We start from the raw sequence: 22,686 nt of genomic DNA on the forward strand, positions 1-22,686 counted from the left end.
GAATTTAGTTACATACACTACATCCAGTCATACACGAAATGTGAATCTTAAATCGAAACTCAGCGTGCAGTCATATTTTAAAAAAATAGATGTGTTATGCTTGCGAGGAAACTGTTAAGTATTCCGACGGACTGTGTGCTTTTCAGCTTGGTGCAGACGCCATTGTGCGTGGTGAGTGGGATGCGGAACGTGGCCGAGTGTGCGTGCTACGCAGCCTCCGACGTGCACGCATCGGGCCGGTCCACGCTCTACATGGGAGACGACCACGGCAACGTCATCACACTCGTCTTTCACCAGCCGCGGGTCTCGCTCTTCCGCAAGAAGCACCCTGACAAACTCGACAGATACTACTGGGTGGTGAGTGCACACTTTCGTACGATTCGCTAACACAGTTCGTTACACGGCCTCTCAAGTGCAGCCTAAGGCTAGGAGCGCATGAACGACTTTTCGATCCACGGATTATATTCGGCCATTAGCTAGTATCTATGTTTTGCAAATCGATAGATGATTGTTCGCGCGCACGGTCGATTTGTTAATCGGTTAACTGCTGACATAAATATGGATTTTGAAATTGTTGCATGTGTTTGTGCTCTTATTATAAAATCGAGACAGAGGAAATGGCGGCGAAAATCTTGAGTACATCCAGTAATAAGTGCAAGACAAGTAAAAGGACGATTCTGTAGATCTTATAAAGAACTGACGTCACATCCTTCATAATTTTGGGAGTACCCCAGAACACCTACCAGTAGTTTTAATACGTTATTTGCTATTATTTCACCTCAAATTACGTATTAGAACGTCGTTCGTGACAGTTTTTCAAGTACTGATAGGTTTTGTTTATTATGATATAAACAGATTTAAGAACGAAAGCGGTGTATATTAGAAAATTTGATTTTATTTGTTTGAAAGTTAACACAAATGTGCAGAATCTTCCGACTCTACTGAATGCAGCTCAATTGGCATCTCTTCAGCAACTGCAACTGATGATTGATTGGACAGGACCAGCAATTGCTTGCAAGAATGCCGTTTTTAATTTCAATTTTTCTGCGTTATTCAGTCTCTGAAATCAAGGCACAAAAAAAACAGTATAAAATGTGTGTCCTCATCAACAACTTATTTGCTCATCGTTTCTAATATCTCCAAAGACGTTCTCCTTAACAGCTTCTTGTCTTTTTTTTTTCTGGGCACTGATGGCTGTTCACTAGTACTTGGGCTGGCAGTGGCTGTGATTCCTGCTTATTGATGGTTTCACTGTCATTTTTGAGAGTCTTCTGGAACATTGCTGCTAGTTTGCCATTCGTTCAATGAGAGCAAACGGGACAGCAGCTGATCGAAGTATTCGTATTTATGTCGTTTCTTTGAAACTCGTCCAGATTTTAAGTCTCTCAGGGTACTGAATTCTTCTTTAAAACATGTCCCCAAATTTTTACAGCGACTCTGAATCTTATTTACTGGGAAAAAGAAAAGGAAAATAAATATACTGTCTTCAACTGTGATGCCTTCTGTGCTGAGAATAATAACTAGTACATTGCCTGACAAGAAAAAGTGAAGCACCCTTAACGGGAGGAGAAAGACCATCAGAGACTCTACGGTCACAGCTTGTGCTTTGTCGAGATATAATTAAAACTCGGTGACTACCCCCGCAGATGTAGAGACTCTAACAACCCTACCACAACAAAGGTCAAAAATTAATTATGGTTGTAGTGTTGCTCACGCTGCTAAATATTGCGTTTTCGGGCAACAACAAAGTTATATTATGTGGCAGGTGTCATAAGAGCACAGTTAATAAAGTCATTTCTTGAAATAATGGATAAACTAGGCACTCATCCTTTCGTGTTTCCCACGCTGGTCTCGTTGTGAACTCATGGCTCAATCGCCGAAAATCTAGGTAGTGATGATTCCAAGCTTGGATGCAAAGAGGCCTAGGTGTTATTCTGCGATATTCAAAAGTTTTGTTGATGTGTTTCATAAACCATTCTTTAAGATTAAACTTTTGCAAGTTAGGACAATGGTGATGTAAAAAAGTAATCAGCACTCCGAATTTAAGTTACACTTTTTTTTATTACTTTTGTTACAATATCACGTAACTCGTTCCAAAACATCACTTCACAATATAAAACATAATTGAAAATATCTTCCTCACTGTTAAAGTTCACATTTCATAAACTGACTACAACTTGCGTCTTTTTAACATGACGACCAAAACTTGACTCTCTAATAACCGCTTACGCGCCCATAAATCAGAGTTACAAGTACGTCAGAGATTATAGTGACAAAAGAAAGAATACACATAAGAATAATATCATTGCAATATATACATATCGATGTATCGAAGTACCTCTACATTAATGAAATAAAATCTGAATGTTGTCACAGAAATATGTTAACTATTTTACAGAAACACAGTAGGTATCGAGAGGCCGAGGTGAGGTGCCGTAATGGTTACGTAATTCTAGTACCATTGCAAGACGCGTGCGTGTGTGTGCTGTGTCAGGAGCTGGAACAGCAGACGGAGTGGGTGTCGGTGCGGGTGGACGAGGGCGTGCACGCCGGCGCGGTGCGGCAGCTGGCCTACTGCCCGGACAACGACACCCTGGTCTCCTGCAGCCACGACCCCGCCGCCACCGTCGTCGTCAGGCACGCCCCCGCACGCCGCGCCCCCTACATCTTCCGGCTCGCCAGGGTGAGTTGCAACCACATGCACGCACACACACAAACACACAAGCGAGCGCGCGCGCTCGCAGACGGTAAGCCGATCCTTAAGGTCGTTCCATTCTAGACATAGGCGGAAGGTGACAGAACCAAGGGGAATGTCACTGTCAGATGGTGGGAAGTTCAACTAGATCAAGTCACATCTTTAAACGTGAGCAATTTAGGTTAGGGTTTACTGTGACAGAAACTGTCATGTCTCTGTGATAGTTTCTAAAGAAAGGACTGATTGTCCTGACTCACAAAACTAATAGCCGGGTAATACTCATTTCACGACACTTCCTCAACTGTGACGTCATTTCGAAGTCACGCACAGTATCGACGACCAGAGGAACTGGTATGGACTTTCGTTAGCATTCGATGCGGGCCTCTCATAAGATTCATGCAAGCGTATCGGGGATTCATAAAAACACGTCGTTCTTGAAATGATTCATTAGAATTATTGCTATAAATAAAATTCGCATAACATTTTACCGACGGTTACTGCGTTCATATAAGAGTGCTCTCTCAGGAGTGAGTTGTTATCGTCAATAATTTACAAATTAAGCATGAAACACGTTTTTATTATAATCTGCAGTTTTCCGTTACAAGGAAACGGAGCATTGAAAATTTATGACAGACACGCCATCATTATCATTAAATGTCAGTTAATAATGCCTCAACAAAAAAATGGCTCTGAGCACTATGGGACTTAACTCCTGAGGTCATCAGTTCTCTAGAACTTAGAACTACTTAAACCTAACTAACCTAAGGACATCACACACATCCATGCCCGAGGCAGGATGCGAACCTGAGACCGTAGCAGTCGCGCGGTTCCAGACTAGAGCCTAGAACCGCTCGGCCACTCCGGCCGGCCAATGCCTCAACAATTTCATTGTTCAAGAGCTACTATGTTAACGAAAGCAAGAGACAAGTATCACATAATTAAGTGCTAACGTAATGGATAACGTCGTGGTTTCTGAGGTCGAAAGATGTAGCTTCGCATTATATCCATTTTTTTTTATTTTTTATTTTAGCTCAACCGTTTGATAGGTACGAGTATAGCATAAGCTTAACTGTGCTCTCTCGCTCTCTCTCTCTTTCTCTCTCTCTCTCTCTCTCTCTCTCTCTCACACACACACACACACACACACACACACACACACAATGTAACCTAACAGTAACAGGACATTACAGTATATTGGGACATGCTTGTAGAAAACAGGTCTGAAGATGGTCGTTATAGACCGAAACCGGTAGTCTGACGACATAAAAATTTGTGGCCATAGACGTGAAGTAAAGGAAATTTATAACAGTAACAAATAAAATCGTTATACAAATTGCCACTTTTGGAAATACAATTATTTTATGTACTCCTTACACTTAAAGTTTATAATACGCCATCCTGTCTTTCTTAAACGTATACGAAGTCTATGGTATGCTACCACAGCAGATAATTTTAGACGTAATACCTATGTCGCGTTTATTTAGCGTTAATGTTGTAACCAGTTCCGGACAGTAGACCATCATCACACAAAAGCTAAGGCAGCGGCGGCAAGTGCATCAATGTATTACCAGATGTTATTAGTCGAACGGTGAACAGAGATCTGCTCAGTATTTGACTGATGTGCAAGAACATTCGCAGAGTTTCTCAAATTGGAAATGCTCTTGCTCAAGTTACGTAGTACATAACAATGTTATCCGTACATGATAAGAGTAGGAAGCCATTTGAAAAATGTCATGCTTACCGCCTTCAGCTACTGACGAAATTTTTATTCAAACAAACAATTTCGGTCAACTGACTATCATCAGGCTCTTAAAAGCATTCACAGCATCGTATGAGTCGAATATAACATCACTGACGTCAGATAATAAAAGCTTGGATTAGTTACTGTTGTCGCATCTTAACACCGTCAATACGTAAATTGTGCTAGGCAGTGCACTCTTCCACGCTACATCAGCAACTAATTAATCAGTAGTCGATGTGCCGCAGTTTTGAAGAGCACTCTTGTAATGATCTTTCTGATTTCTGCGTTAATACTTAGTTATCTGTCTCTCCGTATTGAAGCCGGCCGGTGTGGCCATGTGGTTCTAAGCGCGTCAGGTTGGAACCGCGTGACCGCTACGGTCGCAGGTTCGAATCCTGCCTCGGGCATGGATGTGTGTGTTGTCCTTAGGTTAGTTAGGTTTAAGTAGTTCTAAGTTCTAGGGGACTTATGACATCTCCGTATTGAAATCTGATATGGTTTCTTCTGTAAATATTCTACTAACGATCAACACCTGCACATCGCGCGTTCAACCTCGAAGCAGCTCCGCAAGTCCAAGACTGCCGTTTCTCTCCCTCTCTGTCTAGAAATGGAAGACTTGGGCATGGCTTGGCTAAATATCCCCGTGATTCTGTTGACGATTTTCTATTTTATGTTCTACACAGTATTATTCTATAAATGGCAGTATTGGCTCGCTCGCATGTAAATCGCTCTTCCAAACACTATCATTCTTCTGGGCTACATAATTTTTCCTAGAAAATTTATTATTTCCGTATTCGAAGCTCCCGAACTTCCTCTACCAGTTTGCGTCGTACAGAATTCCGATGAGATCGTTTACTAGTCCGCCATGACATCCTCCGCAACGCCTATAGCTTCCTTCATCGTCTCATTCAGTAGTGTGACCAATGTATATGACAATTATGCGAAGAAAAGCGAAGATGCTGTCTTCTGAAGCACTTTACTATGAGTTTACGATCTCGATTTTCAGGTTTGCGAAGGTAAGTTCAAATGGTTCAAATGGCTCTGAGCACTATGGGACTCAACTGCTGTGGTCATAAGTCCCCTAGAACTTAGAACTACTTAAACCTAACTAACCTAAGGACATCACACACATCCATGCCCGAGGCAGGATTCGAACCTGCGACCGTAGCGGTCGTGCGGTTCCAGACTGTAGCGCCTTTAACCGCTCGGCCACTCCGGCCGGCTGCGAAGGTAGGTAAAGTACCTTCTTATCCACCCACAATAATAAACTGCTATGAAGAAACTATACATCAATCAACTGAGAGAAGTGAATGGTTTCATTTGAATATAACCGTATTTTAGTGTTGATATCAACATTATCACTTCAAGCAAGATACTAGAAACCACATGTACTCCGATATTATCTTTAATCAAGAAATGCTGTTGTAATACGCTGCAAATACTTGACATTCATGCTATTCATTTATCAGTAAGACTCAGAAATTGTTGATGGTATACTAGAGGTAAATCGTTTAAGGCTGATCGCAGATTTTGGGTGTTGTGAATCATCGTTGACCTCTGTCGTAACTAAAATAAATATTGTGTAGCGTTGCACCTCCAAGGAGAAGTACCGTAGCAGGCAGCAACATCGGAAGGGAAAGTGTGGAGAAGAGCTCTATATAATGTTAGGGCCACGCTGCGTTGTTGGCCATCACGGCAACATACTCTTCGTAATGGAGTACTTTCAACGTGAATACTGTCACCAAGAACATGTCGTATTTATTTGGCAAGTGTGCATTAAGTGAAATGGCTCTGAGCACTATGGGACTTACATCCGAGGTCATCAGTCCCCTAGAACTTAGAACTACTTAAACCTAACTAACCTAAGGACATCACATACATCCATGCCCGAGGCAGGAATCGAACCTGCGACAGTAGCGGTCACGCGGCTCCAGACTGAAGCGCCTAGAACCGCTCGGCCACAGCGGCCGTCACTGAATGATGATCATCGAATCAAGTGTGACAATTCCTGGGCCGATGAGATGCTGCTCTATTCTGATGGAACACTTCACTCTTTTCCCGTGTCTGCGGTAATTTTGTAGTACATATGTGTGATTTGCAGTAATCGGGTAACGTTTATAGTGAAAAAGCTGCAGCTATTAAGCTACAGCTATTGCATTTATAGCTATACAAATACTGAATAAAATCTCGCCGGAAAGATGCTGTCACACAGTAAATAATTCGACGACGTTCTAATTCGTAAGTTCGTGATGGTCCCATTACACAGCCTAAGTTCATCAAAGGTCAATTACCACAACTGATGAAGCTTCCAGTGAGATGACTCAAATCAGACAGCTCAACAATGAAGGTGCCCTATTAGGAATGTAAGTTTCCGAAACGTTGGGAGGGTGTCATAAGCAAAAATGGAGATTACCCAAGGGTTGTCCAGAAAGTAATGCACTGCATTTTTGTTCTTCAACAGTACTTTATTGAATATAATGAGAATTACGCACACGAAAGAATGGTGTTTCATCTACATACCTATTTTTCCACGTAATCTCCATCCCGTTCTATCTACTCCTCCAGCGCAAAACAAGGGCGTGTATGCCCTGTCGGTACCAATCCTTGTGGTGGCGGGGCCAGTGCTTCACTGTGTGAATCACCTCCTCATCGTCCTCAAAATGTCTTCCACGAATAGCAATTAATGGCGCAAACAGGTGGAAGTCCGAGGGGGCTAAGTCAGGGCTGTCAGGTGTGACAGCCGTGGATGGTCTCCCCGACCGCTGCAAATCGTGGAGCTCCGCCGAACCGCCTTCGGATGACCTCACCCTCAGTGCCCAGCGACTAACTGTACTTTTGTCGACAGCAGATGTCCGTAGACTTTGCACAAGCGTTTGTGAATATTCCCCACAGTTTCTTTCTCTGCAGTGAGAAATTCAATGACGGCACGTTGCCTGTAACGTACAGCACCTACAGACGTAGTTTTGAAACTGTCCTGCAACTACACTATCCGTCAGAAGTGACGGAAATTTTACGCGCTCACCCTGGAGATTTCAAATAATACGTACGCAACGTTTCGCATTCGTAGTATAGTTTCCGGCTGAGAAAAAAAGCACGGCGCATTACCTTCTGGCAACCCTCGTATTAAAGGCCTGTAAAGGTATTTTGCAAAATAAATTATTTTATTCCATTCTGTCTTACTGTTGAAATAACCCTCGCAACTGTTGTTTGTCAATTTTGCCTTAACACAACTCCCCCCCCCCCCCCTTCCGACGTTTGAATAAATTATTTGTGAGTTTTGCTCTCCCTCCCTTTGAGGGGCGTGGAATTGATTCTTCACAATTCTTTCCTTTACAATATGATTCCTAAGAGCGTCGTAAATTCTGTATTGACTCAGTTTGTTAATTAAGGATTTTTGGAGGTGACTTTAGTTTGCGGATGTAAATCTCTAATTGCTGAAGGAGATTCACCTGTATTCGTTTCTCAGCAATGTGTAGCACAGAAAGTCACTGATATCACCAACAGTGTTTGTAATGAGCAATACGTGATGCAAAGCTGGACTTACGAGGGTTGTCCGTAAAATAAGGTTCCTATGGCGCTACAGTCCTGAAAAGCGGTGTTACGGTGGATCCCGCGATTCTGTAGTGTACCTTGGTTCCCCCACTCCAAACCCCCTCCCTAGCGAGTTGTCTGTGAAGCTCAGTCTTGGCTTGGCAGCCGTACGATGGATCTCCCACTCGCTTCGCCCACCAGTTGTGAGATGCGCTCGGTGATTCGTTTCCTGTGTGCAAGAAACATTGCGCCGGCAGAAATCCATTCCCAGCTATGCGAAATCTATGGAGACTAGTGTATGAGCGTACAACACGTGCGTAAATGGTGCAGTGAGTTCAAGAACGGGCGTACTGACGTGCGTGATGAGGAGCCTTCCGGACGGGCATCTGTTTCTGACGAAACAATCGCAAAAGTGGAGGCAGAGGTGCTCTCAGATCGAAGAGTGACGGTTCATGAGCTCTCCGAAATGATCCCTAATGACAGTAAAACCTCTATTGACAAGATTTTGACGGAGCATCTAGGGTATGCTAAAGTTTGCGCGAGGTGGGTGCCAAGAATGTTGGCCGAAGACCACAAACGTGAACGCGTTGAAGCGGTCCAAGAACTTCCTCAAGACCACGGAACTCATGGCGAGGAATACCTCGACTCCATCGTCACGAGACGAGACTTAGGTGCACTACCGCAAACCCGAAACGCAAGAACAGTCCAAACAATGGAAGCACCCAGAGTCGCCGAGATCACAGAAATTCAAACAAACGCAAAATGTCAGCAAAGTGATGGCAACAGTGTTTAGGGACAGGATGGGGGTATTGTTGTGCGAGTTCTTGCTCACCGGTACAACAATCAACGCTGCTCGGTACTACGAGACACTGCAAAAACTGCGCCGTGTAATTCAAAACAAGAGGAAAGGTATGCTCTCCAAGGAGGTGCGTTTGCATCTGCATGGCGCTCGACCGCACACCGATAAAGCCACCAACAATCTCATCGCAAAATTTGGGTGGGGTATTGTCAAACACTCACCCTACAGCCCGGACTTAGCCCCAAGTGACTACCATCTCTTCCCTGACATGAAGAAACACCTGGGTGGAACGCATTTCGGCGACAGAGAAGAGCTGAAAGAAGCGGTTCTCAGGTATCTGCGCGGCTTGGCGGCAGATTTTTTTGACTCGGGCATTCAAAAACTCGTACGCCGGATGCAAAAATGTATTAACCTCAGTGGCGACTATGTAGAAAAATAGGTTGTCTGAACTTTCTAAAAACGTACGCATTCATGAAATAAACATGTTTTACACTGTGAAAAAAAATTGGGAACCATATTTTACGGACACCCCTCGTATTTAAGTTTTTGATTTGAAGGTTGTGCATATGTTCTTTGTAGCGGGTTGCAAACTTTCTCCCAGTTTCACCTACGTGGAAGCAAGAACAGGAGCATGTGAGTTTGTAGATGCCAGTATTTTTATGCCAATGTCCAGTTTTTTGTGCTCCTAATTCCCAGGGCGTGCGCTGCTTCCACATGGAGCGCCGCCTAAAGCTTTTGGCCACGGGCAGCAGCGACTGCGTGGTGCGATTGTGGAACCCCGTGGTCACCAACCAGCCCACCGCTTCGCTCTTCGGCCACGCGGCTGCCGTCGTCGATGTCCTCGTCATGCCAGACATGGACGTCGTCTTCAGTTGTTCCACTGACGGGGTGAGTGCGAAGGCTGCATCTGCAATACATTTCTTTTGGTGCCAAAGGAGAATACAGTGATCCCAACAAGCATTAACCCTGCTCTTCTGTTCATGACTATGACTGGAAAGCATTATTCTTTCATTATCTTTCCTACGCACTGAAATGACAAAATTTATGTAGTTTTTAAGTAGTCTGCACTCCAGTATTCTACTGACAAATAATGAAGGTCAGTATTGTGTTGTAATGAATCCACACGCCCTAGGTTAAGATCCCAGCCTAAGATTCACAAAAGTGGTTGTCCCATATATCCAATTGTAAATGCAATAAACAACCGAGGATACAAAATTGCCAGAAAACGTCATGATGTACTGAAGAAAAATTACACCTTTGAATACAACTTTTTAATTAACAACAGTTTTGAGTCAATCGATAACATTAAGGATCTAATAGTGTACACACAGCAACATCCGCCTCTTTTCACATAGTAAATCTCTACATCAATATCCCCTGGAAAGACACTCTCACAATAATACAAAAGAATCTAATCAAACACAAAAAGCTAAGCAATACGGAAATGTGCCGCTTGATTTAATCCTCTCACATAAATATATTTCATTCAATGGCAAATTTTACATGCAAAATGTATGGGGTAGCAGCCTTGCAAGTTGGCTTACTGATATATTTATTCATAACCTGGAATAAGAATTCTTCTTAACACACAATTTACCGTCAAAATTATGTATTAAAAAAGATATGTGGATGACACAATAATACTTTTCAATAGTAAAAAAAATAGTTGAATAACCTTGCAGATGAAATGAATAAAATAGACCCAAATATCAAATTCACAGTTGAATATCAGACCACTGAAGGAATTAATTTCCTTGACATGACTATCTCCACTCACGGTAACGAGCGTACCTTCCAAATATACAGAAAACCCACTACCAATAATGTTGCCATTAACAATACCTCATGTCACCCAAACCAAGATAAAATTTCTTTCTTCAGGTCGTCTGTAAACAGTATGCCTCACCCTCCTATCAGAGAAGAAGATGCATGTAAAGAAATAAACATACTTAAATCTATAGTACAAAATAATGGTTGTAACACCTATTTGATACACACCCTAGTTGAAAAAATCCATAGTAAACTTAAGCAGCCAAATGCCAAAATTTGTCTGTCTTCCTTTCCTTGACAAAGTGTCCTATAAATTTGCAGACACACAACATAAGATTATCCTCCCACACTGACAGTAAATTACAAAACAAATCGGTCATTTAATAAATACACTGAAATTTTCATAAAAATACTGGCATATAAAAACTCACATGCTCCTGTTCTTGCTTGTACGTAGGTCAAACAGGGAGAAATTTTACAACCCACTACAAAGATCATGTGGCCATCCTTCGACTCACAAACTTAAATAAGTCCAGCTTTGCATCACATATTGCTCATCGTGAAAATTCTGTTTGTGATGTCAGTGTCAATCTTTCTGTGGTACACATTGCTGAGAAATGAATACAGATGAGCCTCCTTCAACAATTATTAGAGATTTACATTCACAAGCTAAAATAACATGAAAAAATCTTTATCAAGAAATTGAATCAACACAGACATTTATCTTCCAGAATTTCCAAGATATCCTGGCACCAAAACACCAAAAATTACAATAATAACACATACGCATCTTCCTGCATAATTTTTGCTCTCCTTGTCATTTAACAATTAAGGAATTATGTAACTTATAAATTTTTAGTTGCATAATAAATATTCCACTCTATTCGTTTGCCTTTTGCATAATTTTTAATCCATATTATATTTATACTGTCAACATAAAAGCACTGCTGCAGCTAGCAAAATTTACTCAAAAACAGTACCTGTACTAGTAATATTTGTACTGTAATACATAGTACCTCATGCCAGAGACCATGGTGTAGTAAAGTGTAATATCTATCATATCCGTATTCTTTGTAAAAACACCCAGTGTTTATTTGTGTGAATCAGAGTGAAACGAAGTGCAGCTAAACATTGTGCTTATTTGTGTACATAACTTGATAATGTACATTATACAGTAGTAACAGATCTGATATGGATACCATAAGGCAGTGCCCTGTAAGTAACTAAAACATAACAAACTTTCAATTTCATGAAAGTTTCGTCACCGATTACTAAATGTCTGTTATTTCCGCCAGCAGCATCGACACAGCATGTAGCTACACCTGGTCCACAGCATAATGTTCTTGTAGTACCTCTGTTTGATGATGAATTTGCGGTGCATGTTTATGGCTGAATAAATCGTCTCAAAAAACTAAAGAAAGCCACTGGTTGTATATTTATTACCAAATAGATCGCCAATTTAAATCACAGTCGCAGTTCGTCATCCACAATGAATATACTGCAAAAAAAGTCATGTAAACACAACCCACATCATTATGGAGCCATCACCAGCTTGCACAGTGCCTTCTTGACAACTTGAGTACATGGCTTCGTGGGTCTGTGTCAGACTCGAACCCAATTGAAATCAGGACTCAACTGACCAGGCCTCGGTTTTCCAGTCGTCTAGGGTCCAACCGATATGCCTGCGAGCCCAGGAGAGGACTGCGGGCGTTGTCGTGCTGTCAACAGAGACACTCCTGTCAGTCGTCTGATGACATAGGTCATTAGGGAAACATTTCTGTGGTGTCACAGCCAGACACCAGACTTGCTAGGTGGTAGCCTTTAAATCGGCCGCGGTCCGTTAGTATACGTGGGACCCGCGTGTCGCCACTATCAGTGATTGCAGACCGAGCGCCGCCACACGGCAGCTCTAGAGAGACTTCCAAGCACTCGCCCCAGTGGTACAACCGACTTTGCTAGCGATGGTTCACTGACAAAATACGCTCTCATTTGCCGAGACGATAGTCAGCATAGCCTTCAGCTACGTCATTTGCTACGACCTAGCAAGGCGCCATTACCAGTTACTATTGAGATTATGAATAATGTACCCTCAAGAGCGATGTTCACCATTTATGGATTAAAGTTAAGTATTCCAACAGCTACGTCCTTTTTTGCGACAGTCTAATTTCCTTGTCCTGTTCCAGACCTCACGCCAGCCTGCGTGAGCTAAAGCGCGCGCCTTTCGGCTTCCTCTCAGACCGGTGTTGGCTCTCCTGCCAACCCACAACAATTTCACCGCTCCGTCTCAACGGATACGTACGTCGTAGATCCCACATCGATTTCTGCGGTTGTTTCACGCAGTGTTGTTTGTCTGTTAGCACTGACAAATCTGCACAAACGCCGCTGCTCTCGGTAGTTAAGCGAAGCCCGTCGGCCGTTGCATTGTCCGTGGAGAGAGAAGAGGCCTGAAGTTTGGTATTCACGGCACACTCTTGACACTGTGGGTCTCAGAATATTGCATTTCCTAACGATTTCCAAATTGGAATGTGCCATGTCCAACTACCATTCCGAATTCGAAGTCTGTTAATTCCCCTCGTGCGGCCATAAACACGTCGCAAATCTATTCCCGTGAATCCCCTGAGTACAAATGACAGCTCCGCGAATGCACTCCTCTTTTATTACCGCCATCTGTATATGTGCATATCGTTACCCCATGACTTTTGTCACATGTAAAATGGCATTTTTGTGAAATTCACTCATTTGGCATGTCATTGCAAGAGCTGTTTTGAATTAAAAAAATTCCTGGTAGTTTAAATAATTTCATTCCAAATTGTAATTAATACATTCTTAATGTTTGCGTCGATATGAACAAAACAGAAACCTTTCTTATTTTATCGTCTGACATTAGTTTCTTTTGTGGGATTTGCTGCCATCTTACACTTGTACACCATCTCTCCAAAAAGTTGCGAGAGTGATTTTGCTCGTGGCGCATAAGCATTGTCAGCGCTGTAAATACGATGGCACCTTGAACTAACAATTACTGTACATAAAAGAAGTGCTTTCTACCAGTCAATTGTGTGGCAGCAGTGTTGAGTGGACATGCGACTGTAGTGTGTTAACGTTTTTGTGTCACAAATCGTAATGGACCAACATCTCTAATTGAAGCGCTCAAGACGTTCTCCAGAATGAAATTACCATGAATTCAACACCATTAGCTGCTTACAGGCGTTGACATACGTCAACGAGGACAGATGAAAATGTGTGCCCCGACCGGGACTCGAACCAGGGAGCTCCTGCTTACATGGCAAACGCTCTATCCATCTGAGCCACCGAGGACACAGAGGACAGCGCGACTGCAGGGATTTATCTCTGGCACGCCTCCCGCGAAAGCCACATTCTCAACGTATTGTCCCGCATTCTCCAGAATGTTTTGAAGAAGAGTAAAGTTCATGCAAAGTTTGTCCCGGAAATCCTGAGTTCCGAACAAAAACTACGAGTGAGCGCCTGCCGCGACTTGATTGAAATGAAAATCGCGGACAGTTCTGTTCTGGAAAAAATCATCATTGCTCATGAGACATGTTGTTACCAATACGAACATATCACAAAACGACAAAGTGCATAAATTCTCACGAAGCGTCAATGCATTGACGACATAACCAGCATTCGGGCCAGCGTGACGCGCAAGTTAAACAACACGCCAAAACAGAACTTCCCTGGTAGTTTTACGTTGTAGTATGAACGTGTTATACGTTGTACTTAAGTAGGGGGGTGGGGAAGGGAATTATGTAGCACATCTGAAGCAAAAGCACTATCTTAACATTTCTCTATTTCTTATTATTCCAGTCTCGAAACTTTTCGGACTAATGGGGTATATTGTCATGTATTTAAATACGTGTACTAATACATGATGTGACTAGTTTTGCGTTAATGGTGACACGAATAGCTGCTGCCAAAGAGTTCGTTGGGTTGCTCCACTGCTGCTGTGTAGTAGCTCAGTTCACGAGTAATTCACTAACAGATGCAGAGCTAGCAAAGATTGTTAATGTACCTTCAAACAGTATACTCTAAACAAACCAGAAAAATACGGAGCAAATATGTAGACGCTTGCGACAGTAAAACTTCGTAAGAAACTGAAAGCGCAAATTTCTACACGGATGGAAGAGGAACAGAACCACGTAGGAGGGTTGTTTTAATTTCACCAGCCGGCCGCTGTGGTCGAGCGATTCTAGGAGCTTCAGTCTGGAACCGCGCGACCGCTGCGGTCGCAGGTTCGAATCCTGCCTCGGCCATGGATGTGTATGATGTCCTTAGGTTGGTTAGGTTTAAGTAGTTCTAAGTTCTAGGGAACTGATGACCTCAGATGTTAAGTCCCATAGTGCTCAGAGCCACTTGAACCATTTTAATTTCACCAGTGAATTAAGAGGTCAGAATGTAACCTATCCTTAGACCGTTGTACTGTTCTTTCTGAAATACGACTTTCTCCTACGTCAATTTTTGTGTTCAGGCAAGGTTAATATACCGCCCAGTGCGTTGAAAAACGTTATTAGAGATTATATATTTCGTCAATTGTCTGATGTCTATTCGTTCCTTGCACACAACAGTAAGATGTGGGCTGGCAACTAGGCTGTACGCTTTGCGTTACTCTTCAGTATCACTCATAACTATCTGTAAAGCAGAACTGTATAGCAGAACGAGTTCAGGAAATCGGGCACGCAGAAGTAGCTGCTCTTAATGATTGACTACCGTCTATCTAACACGGCAACATTGCAGGGCCAAGATGAAGCGGAATGGGACGGTAGGGGGGACTCTCATACGTTCAATAATATTGTCAAACAGTCAGTATATTAACCACCTGAACACAGCAATTGACGTCTTGCCAGTAGTAGAAATACTGATGAGCATAACTGATAGCACCAAAATATTCTCAATATTGTCAAAAATGGCTCTGAGCACTATGGGACTCAACTGCTGTGGTCATAAGTCCCCTAGAACTTAGAACTACTTAAACCTAACTAACCTAAGGACAGCACACAACACCCAGCCATCACGAGGCAGAGAAAATCCCTGACCCCGCCGGGAATCGAACCCGGGAACCCGGGCGTGGGAAGCGAGAACGCTACCGCACGACCACGAGATGCGGGCTCTCAATATTGTCCATATGTACGCAGCACGTGGGATCGAGAATTGACGATTTGACAATATTCACCATTTAGATGTTGGCAGAGCTTCACGAACCAGCCGCACGGTGTTAGTGTGTATTGCTCATGTTTTCAGTTCATCTTTGTGCATGTCATTCCTCAGATTCAATTTTTCAAGTAGTCTTTTAACAAAAAACGATTTTAAAAGGACTATGCAGGGGATCAATGGAGGATTCACTATGGAACTGCTTCCTTTACTAATCTGGAGACATAATAGGCATATCAGCTTGTTGAATTACACAACAGTATAGAAAAAGGCTTGTACTTCGAAAGTGCGTCGTACATATAGATGCAATGACTAGTACTAGGTCTGTGAAATACACGTCAGCCTTCCCACATTACCATAAAGCACAAAAGAACATTTTACGTCAATTACCGTACCTGAAAACATTTCGGCAGAACAGTTATAATTACTTCACGGGTTTCTGTAACAATTATTCTAATTGTGTTTGGTGATACTAGGGCACCAAACTTCATGCTTTTGAATGATCTGCCTGCTGCGAGAAATTTCAAAGTTACACCTAATCCCTCGCCAACTGCGATAGCTTCTCTCATTAACGGTTTTTTCTTCTATAGTTTATATTGTATCAACATTAATAACTTGTCGTGGGATGGAGGACTCATTCGAAAATTTTTTACGAAGTCTTTCGGGTCCGTGGATGTGGTTTTAGTCATAAACTAACGTACGACAAGTTGCTACATTTATTCAATAATTCTCGGATCCATTTTCTCTTTATGGTTGTTTTCTGTTATTTACAGATATAGCAAATATAATTGTGGCACACGCTTTCCTTTGGGTGTTCCACATCTTAACCTTTAAAATCACATTGCCAACTGACAACTGGTGTGAAAGTCGTTTCAGTATAGTGAAGGTTTGAAACACAAGTTTTGTAAAATATTTTGTGTTATTAGTTGTCCAAATGTACGAAATAAAAAAGATTAGAAAAACATTTGACATACCTTCTAATGATGCTCGAACTCATGTACAACAGCTGCGATGCTCATATAGTACTGACGTAAGGCGGCCACAAAATTCCACCAGATAAAGATCATCTAGTACCCTGTAACATACTTTGATTCGAGATTAAACATTGAACTCCAAATTCTCAGGTGGCACCACATTTGCAGTACACTGTTTTGAGCACCATTCAACGGTGTGTCAAATGTTACTCTAATCTATATTATTTCTTATTTTTAGACAAAGCAGCTCACAAAACGTTTGACCATTCTTTCAATTTTTTTTTAATTTTCACCCTTTATTCATTAAGCATGATGTTATGATGACGACGAACGAGTCGTCGCCAATGTTGACTGGTGGCCAATGCTAAATAGAAATATATAAATCACAGCAGGTTTGCCAGTAACGTCGATAAGGTGCTGGCTGCATGGTCTGGATCTGCAACGACTGAAATAATTAGAAGACGATAGTAAAAAATAATATATATTGTACTTAACAGGCTGTACAGGATTCTTCTTGGCTGCAAACATATAATTATAATAGATAACAATTGAGGCCTCACTTAGGCCATACGTTACTAAGCGCCTTGTTAGAGGTTGCTTTCTATCAGCTGAAGGCTACGCTACTTTACTACTTGACGTCCCGAGCAAGAATGGACGTAACTGCAATCCCAAACAAGTGTGGTATCGAACGTTGATACCACACATGAAATATGATATCGTTAAATAGTGATCGCTATTCTGTTGTTAAGAGTATATAGATCAAGAGAAAGCAGAGATGTTTCAATTTATACTGTGATTTAATATTTTTCGACTCTTCATTTACACAACTGGTAACAGGTGTTGGTGAAATATTTCAATTTCCCCTCAAATCACTAATTAATTCTTTGTTAAATACCTTGATTACGTTCAAGCAATTAAATATTTTGTGGCAGAACTAGGTCTCACCCTGGTCAATGTCATACCCCAATTGCCCGTTTCATGATCTTTGTTTGGCTATGAAAATTCAGACAAAAATTGATTGTGTAGTTTTCCCTCAAATCGCCAATTAAGTGTATGTAAATTATTCATTATTTTCAAGTAGTTAAACATTTTTTGGCTAAACTAGACCTTATGCTAGTCAATTTGATGTACCCCACTTGTCTATTTTCCAGTCTTCGTTTGGCTGTGAGAATTTGGAGAAAAATTGTGTAATTTCTAGGCAGTCTTTTTTTCGCACCGCTCGAACGTTTGACCAATAAACTAGTATTTTCAGTAAACATAGAGCTTTTGCAGGCCCCTTAGTGGCTGACAAATACGTCCGAGAGCCGCTGGGTTTCGTGACGACGGCTATAAAGAAAAGTGCCCAAAACGGCACCCAATTTCGTTTTTTATTTTTTTTAAAGCAGAAAATAGTGAAACGTGTGCTTTAAAAGCATGTAATGTGTACTTCATAGCGTTAATCGCCATTTGCATTTTACACTTTGAAAATATTATTAAAAATTATTGTGAAAAATAATTTTTTGGAACATTACACGTAGAGAGTTGAAAAGTGGTTACCGTAATCGATCCCCTTGTAACATTAATCGAAATAACAGTAAGCAAAAGCTATTACACTAGAGAAAATATACCGTAATTTCAAAGTAAGCATAATACAACATCTTCCAGGCGATTATAGGAATTCTCTGCAACTTCTTCGCTGACCCGAAAGACCAGCTTTCTTTCTGCCAGTTCAGTTTGTAACATTTAAGAAAAAGAATAAAACCCACTTTCCCTAGCAATTTTATCTTTGAAATGCTGTTCAGTGCTACTTGTATCTGCCAACTGTACGGCGTTTTTCACAAGTCATTACTAGTAAGCCCAAGGAACGAAGATTTCATAATAAGGCTGTACTAAACCGGCTTTTTTTCAACATCTTTACCCAGAATCGTAGATCTGCCTCTTTTTTGTTGTTGTTGCTTCCTCTCGAATGTACTGTAATTTATGTTGCACAGCCTCATACATTTTTGTTCTTTTTTTAACTGTTCACTTCCCTTCTTTCAGTCCGTCTTCTTTTTCTGAACTGCATTTTTCTTTACTCATTTTCTACTTTTTGACTTTCTTTGATCAACGTTCCCCACTACCCTAAAGAGAATGACAAGACAATGAATACAAACAGTAGACATTAAACATCAATAAGCAAGAGGCCCTGTTTAAGCAACTGATGAGATTTCAGTTTACGCGACTATAGTTTACATTTTGCCAACGAAATACAGTTTTAACCAAACATCTATATGAAACGATTTAATCATAAACATTAATCATAAACCTTTCTAGTGAAGTACAGGAAAGGCTTACCAGCCATTATCTAGAATAAATAATGAAAAATGTAGCACAATGTAGAAACTAGAGTCCTGCATGACCGAGTAAGCGAGCACAAAATACGAGATGGGGCGAGCATACCCTAACTGGATAGGCTGCCCGCACTAGTTCCTGTGACCGAGCATAGAAGCCGTGACCGAATACGTAGCACGCAACTTCAAAATCATTACACGTGTCATTATCCGTGTGAGACTGCAGCCAGTACGGGCTTCTCATTTGTGGTGTCTCTCTCTCTCTCTCTCTCTCTCTCTCTCTCTGCAATCATGCAGTGCGAGGAATCCAGTGCAGTAAGACGTAAGATTGAAATCAATGTTTACACAGTGAAGAGACGGGAATGTCTAAAAAGCCAAGTACGGAGCATATTTTTGGTGCTTGTAGACGAAAACAGTGCGTCTACTGGGTACGTATCGTGCATAAACTGCTCTACATAATTGTGTTTCCAATCGCGAACCACTCTTTTAAAGAAACACAGTTGCAAGAAACCTCACAAAGATACAGCTCCTTCAGGAGTACCGGCAGTAATAAAAAATAGTATTACAGCAAAGTGTGTTGCAATGTGTGCTAAAGATATGAGACCTTTTAATGCTGTTTGCGGTGAAGGTTTCAGAGAACTAGGCCAAGAATTAATACATCTAGGTGCGCATTATGGAAAAGTTAACGTGGCAGATGCCATGCCACATCCCTCTACTATAAGCAGACATGTCAAAGAACAAGCTGATGCAATACGAAACAGTATAACGTCTTCTGTTATTGCGGAAGTTATTAATAAAACATGTGCTGCGACAGTTGATATGTGGACTGATTCGCATAATCAGGTGCACTATTTGACGCTTACATCTCATTACATTAACACAGATTGGTCTCTTGTGATCAATGTTTTATTTACAACAAAATTCCCGGACGTTAGGAAGACGGGAGTAAATATTATAAAAGAAAGTGCTCTATGAATTTAGCTGTGTAACGTACCCGTTCTTGGAAACGTTACTTTTGTATTAAAAGAGAGAGAGAGAGAGAGAGAGGGGGGGGGGGGAGAGAGAGGCGTTGGATTTGTACAGTGAAGTACAGAGCAGCGAGCCGAGCCGGGGCGAGGCGAGGTGAGACGTCAGCGGTGACCGGTCATGCTCGGTTATCCGCGTGTCCGGAATCCGGACAACAGACATGGGGCGAGTACGTGACCGAGCCGAGTCGTGTGGGGCCGGACACGAGCGACTCGGTCCCCCCGTCAACAAGCGAGCTGTGACCGGTCAAACACCGAGCGTTGCAGCACTCTAGTAGAAACGTTTTCCATTGTCAAAACATGTAATTGTGAATTGATAACAAGCGAAGCGGACGACTTGCGGACCCCCTACAGAATGGTGGAAGACGAAACTAAAATTTGCACTTAGTCCCACTAGAGTTGAAGGGGTTAACTGACCACACACGAGCGGATTTTAGCAACTGTCCACGGATATTTCCGACAGATTCTTGAACAACGGCAGTCTCCACCGGTGCGTTAGTGGTCACACGGCTTACGGACTATTACTGGCATTTCTCGGAAGCGGCGATCCAGCCTCATTAGCTGGGCACAAATGTGCAGACTTTTGCCATTGTCCTCGTTCAGGTTTTTAGGTGACAGCCCAAGTTTAAGTTCCTATAAGTATACTGAAGGGATGGACCAGTGGACACATCGAGAAACTCCCACCAATTTTACGGCGGAATGCCTTGTTTGTGTAAGCTGACACCTGGCCATTACACCAACAAGAATGTAAAAAAAAAAAAAAAAAGAAAAAAAAACAGTTATACAAAGAGATAATTGCAACGGTATTCCAAAGTGTTATAAAGTATAAGCTACAAAATTTGATATAAAGCTTTAGAAAAAATTCTTCTTATGTGTGACCATGTTGTCCACAGTTGCTTTACAATAACTGAAGGTATTTTAAAGGCGTCTTTGCAACTACGGCACAAGCAACAATGCTGCCAAATGAGGGAATACCTGAAAAACGTGCAAGCATTTCCTGATGTGACCGAAAATCGAACAAATGGTTCAAATGGCTCTGAGCACTATGGGACTTAACATCTGAGGTCATCAGTCTCCTAGAACTTAGAACTACTTAAACCTAACTAACCTAAGGACATCACACACATCCATGCCCGAGGCAGGATTCGAACCTGCGACCGTAGCGGTCGCGCGGTTCCAGACTGAAGCGCCTAGAACCGCTCGGCCACAACGGCCGGTGAAAATCGAACATCAAATATCGTTAAGTACATCAACATCATCTGCAATGAACCGATTTTAGATCTAGAAAGTAAGCCGAATGGTAAATGTATTTCATCACAGACCACTGATGATGTTTTATTTCAATGGCACGAAATGCGTTTGGGAACAAAAATATGCTGTTTTTGTAGTTGATTAATTTAAAATACCTTCAATAAATTCAGACAGGGCTCAGAAAGATGTAAGCCTCTTGAAAGAAGGTTAAAAGGAGGGGAGGAAGGGCGGGATGAATTGCATAAACCAACACTATGATGGTGCCATTAACTCGTTGCTTGTACTAGGTTGATTATTGTATTACCCATAATAGTTCTCTGTCCATTATATTACATATATATTACGAATTACTGTACCTTAGAAAAGATCTAGAACGCCATCCTCCTAGCAAACTGAACTTCCAGGGTTCTCACAGCAATAATGAATCAGATTTATATGTCTGGAATGTTGCCTTTCAGCAATCCACTTTTAATCAATTTTGTGCGATTTTTCTTTCGAGAAATATATGAGTAAATATTGCACAAATTACCGGCAACTGTCACAGATTTCGTCCTACTAACACCCATCATCACGACAATATAAACGAGTTTCAAAATTCGAAAATGTACAACAATTAAATAATGTCTTAAACACGCCGTACTGTACAACATATTCACTAAGCTTACGAGCGATACATCTTTCGAAAGACGAAAAGCGAATTTCGGAAACCGATTGTTGCTGTCGTGTTTACATTTTAAGGTTTGAAGCGGGTTTGCTAGCTCAGTTAAATATCGCGTCTGGAAAACAGCCGTTCCATTTTCTGATTTAGTCAGCACATCACTATTTCTCTCCACTTCAATATTAGAGATAGACTGTTTCATGCTCAGTCTAATATTTCTGCTTCTCCTTCACTGCAACAATAAGAAGGTTCAAATGGCTGTAAGCACTATGGGACTTAGCATCCGAGGTCATCAGTTCCCTAGACTTAGAACTACTTACACCTAACTAAACTAAGGATATCACACACGTCCATGCCCGAGGCAGGACTCGAACCTGAGACCGTAGCAGCAGCGTGGTTCCGCACTGAGGCACCTAGAACCGCTAGGCCACAACGGCCAGCTGCAACAATAAGAGACCGCCTCCATATTAGTCAAATATTTCGAAAACAAGATGTAACCTGACACTCCAAGCGCGTTTCAAAAACGGTTGTAGGTTTACATGGGAGCAAACTCGATTGTGGAGGTGGAAAACCGGGAGCTAGAAATGGATTTCCTGAATCGATTTTGGAGAGTTTACATGATCAACCACAAACAGTATTGCGAAATCGGTTTACGAAATCCAGTTTTGGGAGCCCCACGTAAACATAGTGATTTCCGCCGATACATGTTCGGAACTCCTGAAATTCGTCGCCTGTGGCCTCTGGTTCATCGAGCATGCATCGCAGAGCTG

At 41.9% G+C, this 22,686-nt stretch overlaps 1 protein-coding gene across 1 annotated transcript in view; it reads left to right on the forward strand.

Moving 5' to 3' along the window:
• Positions 1-22,686, forward strand: part of LOC126088265 (uncharacterized) — a 178,243-nt gene that overhangs the window by 139,994 nt on the left and 15,563 nt on the right. Inside the window, exons 5-7 of the mRNA XM_049906395.1 lie at positions 147-357; positions 2,495-2,683; positions 9,463-9,654. Of these exons, the coding sequence (XP_049762352.1) occupies positions 147-357; positions 2,495-2,683; positions 9,463-9,654 (592 nt within the window). The remainder of the gene's footprint in view (positions 1-146; positions 358-2,494; positions 2,684-9,462; positions 9,655-22,686) is intronic.

Source organism: Schistocerca cancellata, chromosome 6, assembly GCF_023864275.1.
Source record: "Schistocerca cancellata isolate TAMUIC-IGC-003103 chromosome 6, iqSchCanc2.1, whole genome shotgun sequence".
Lineage (NCBI taxonomy): Eukaryota > Metazoa > Arthropoda > Insecta > Orthoptera > Acrididae > Schistocerca > Schistocerca cancellata.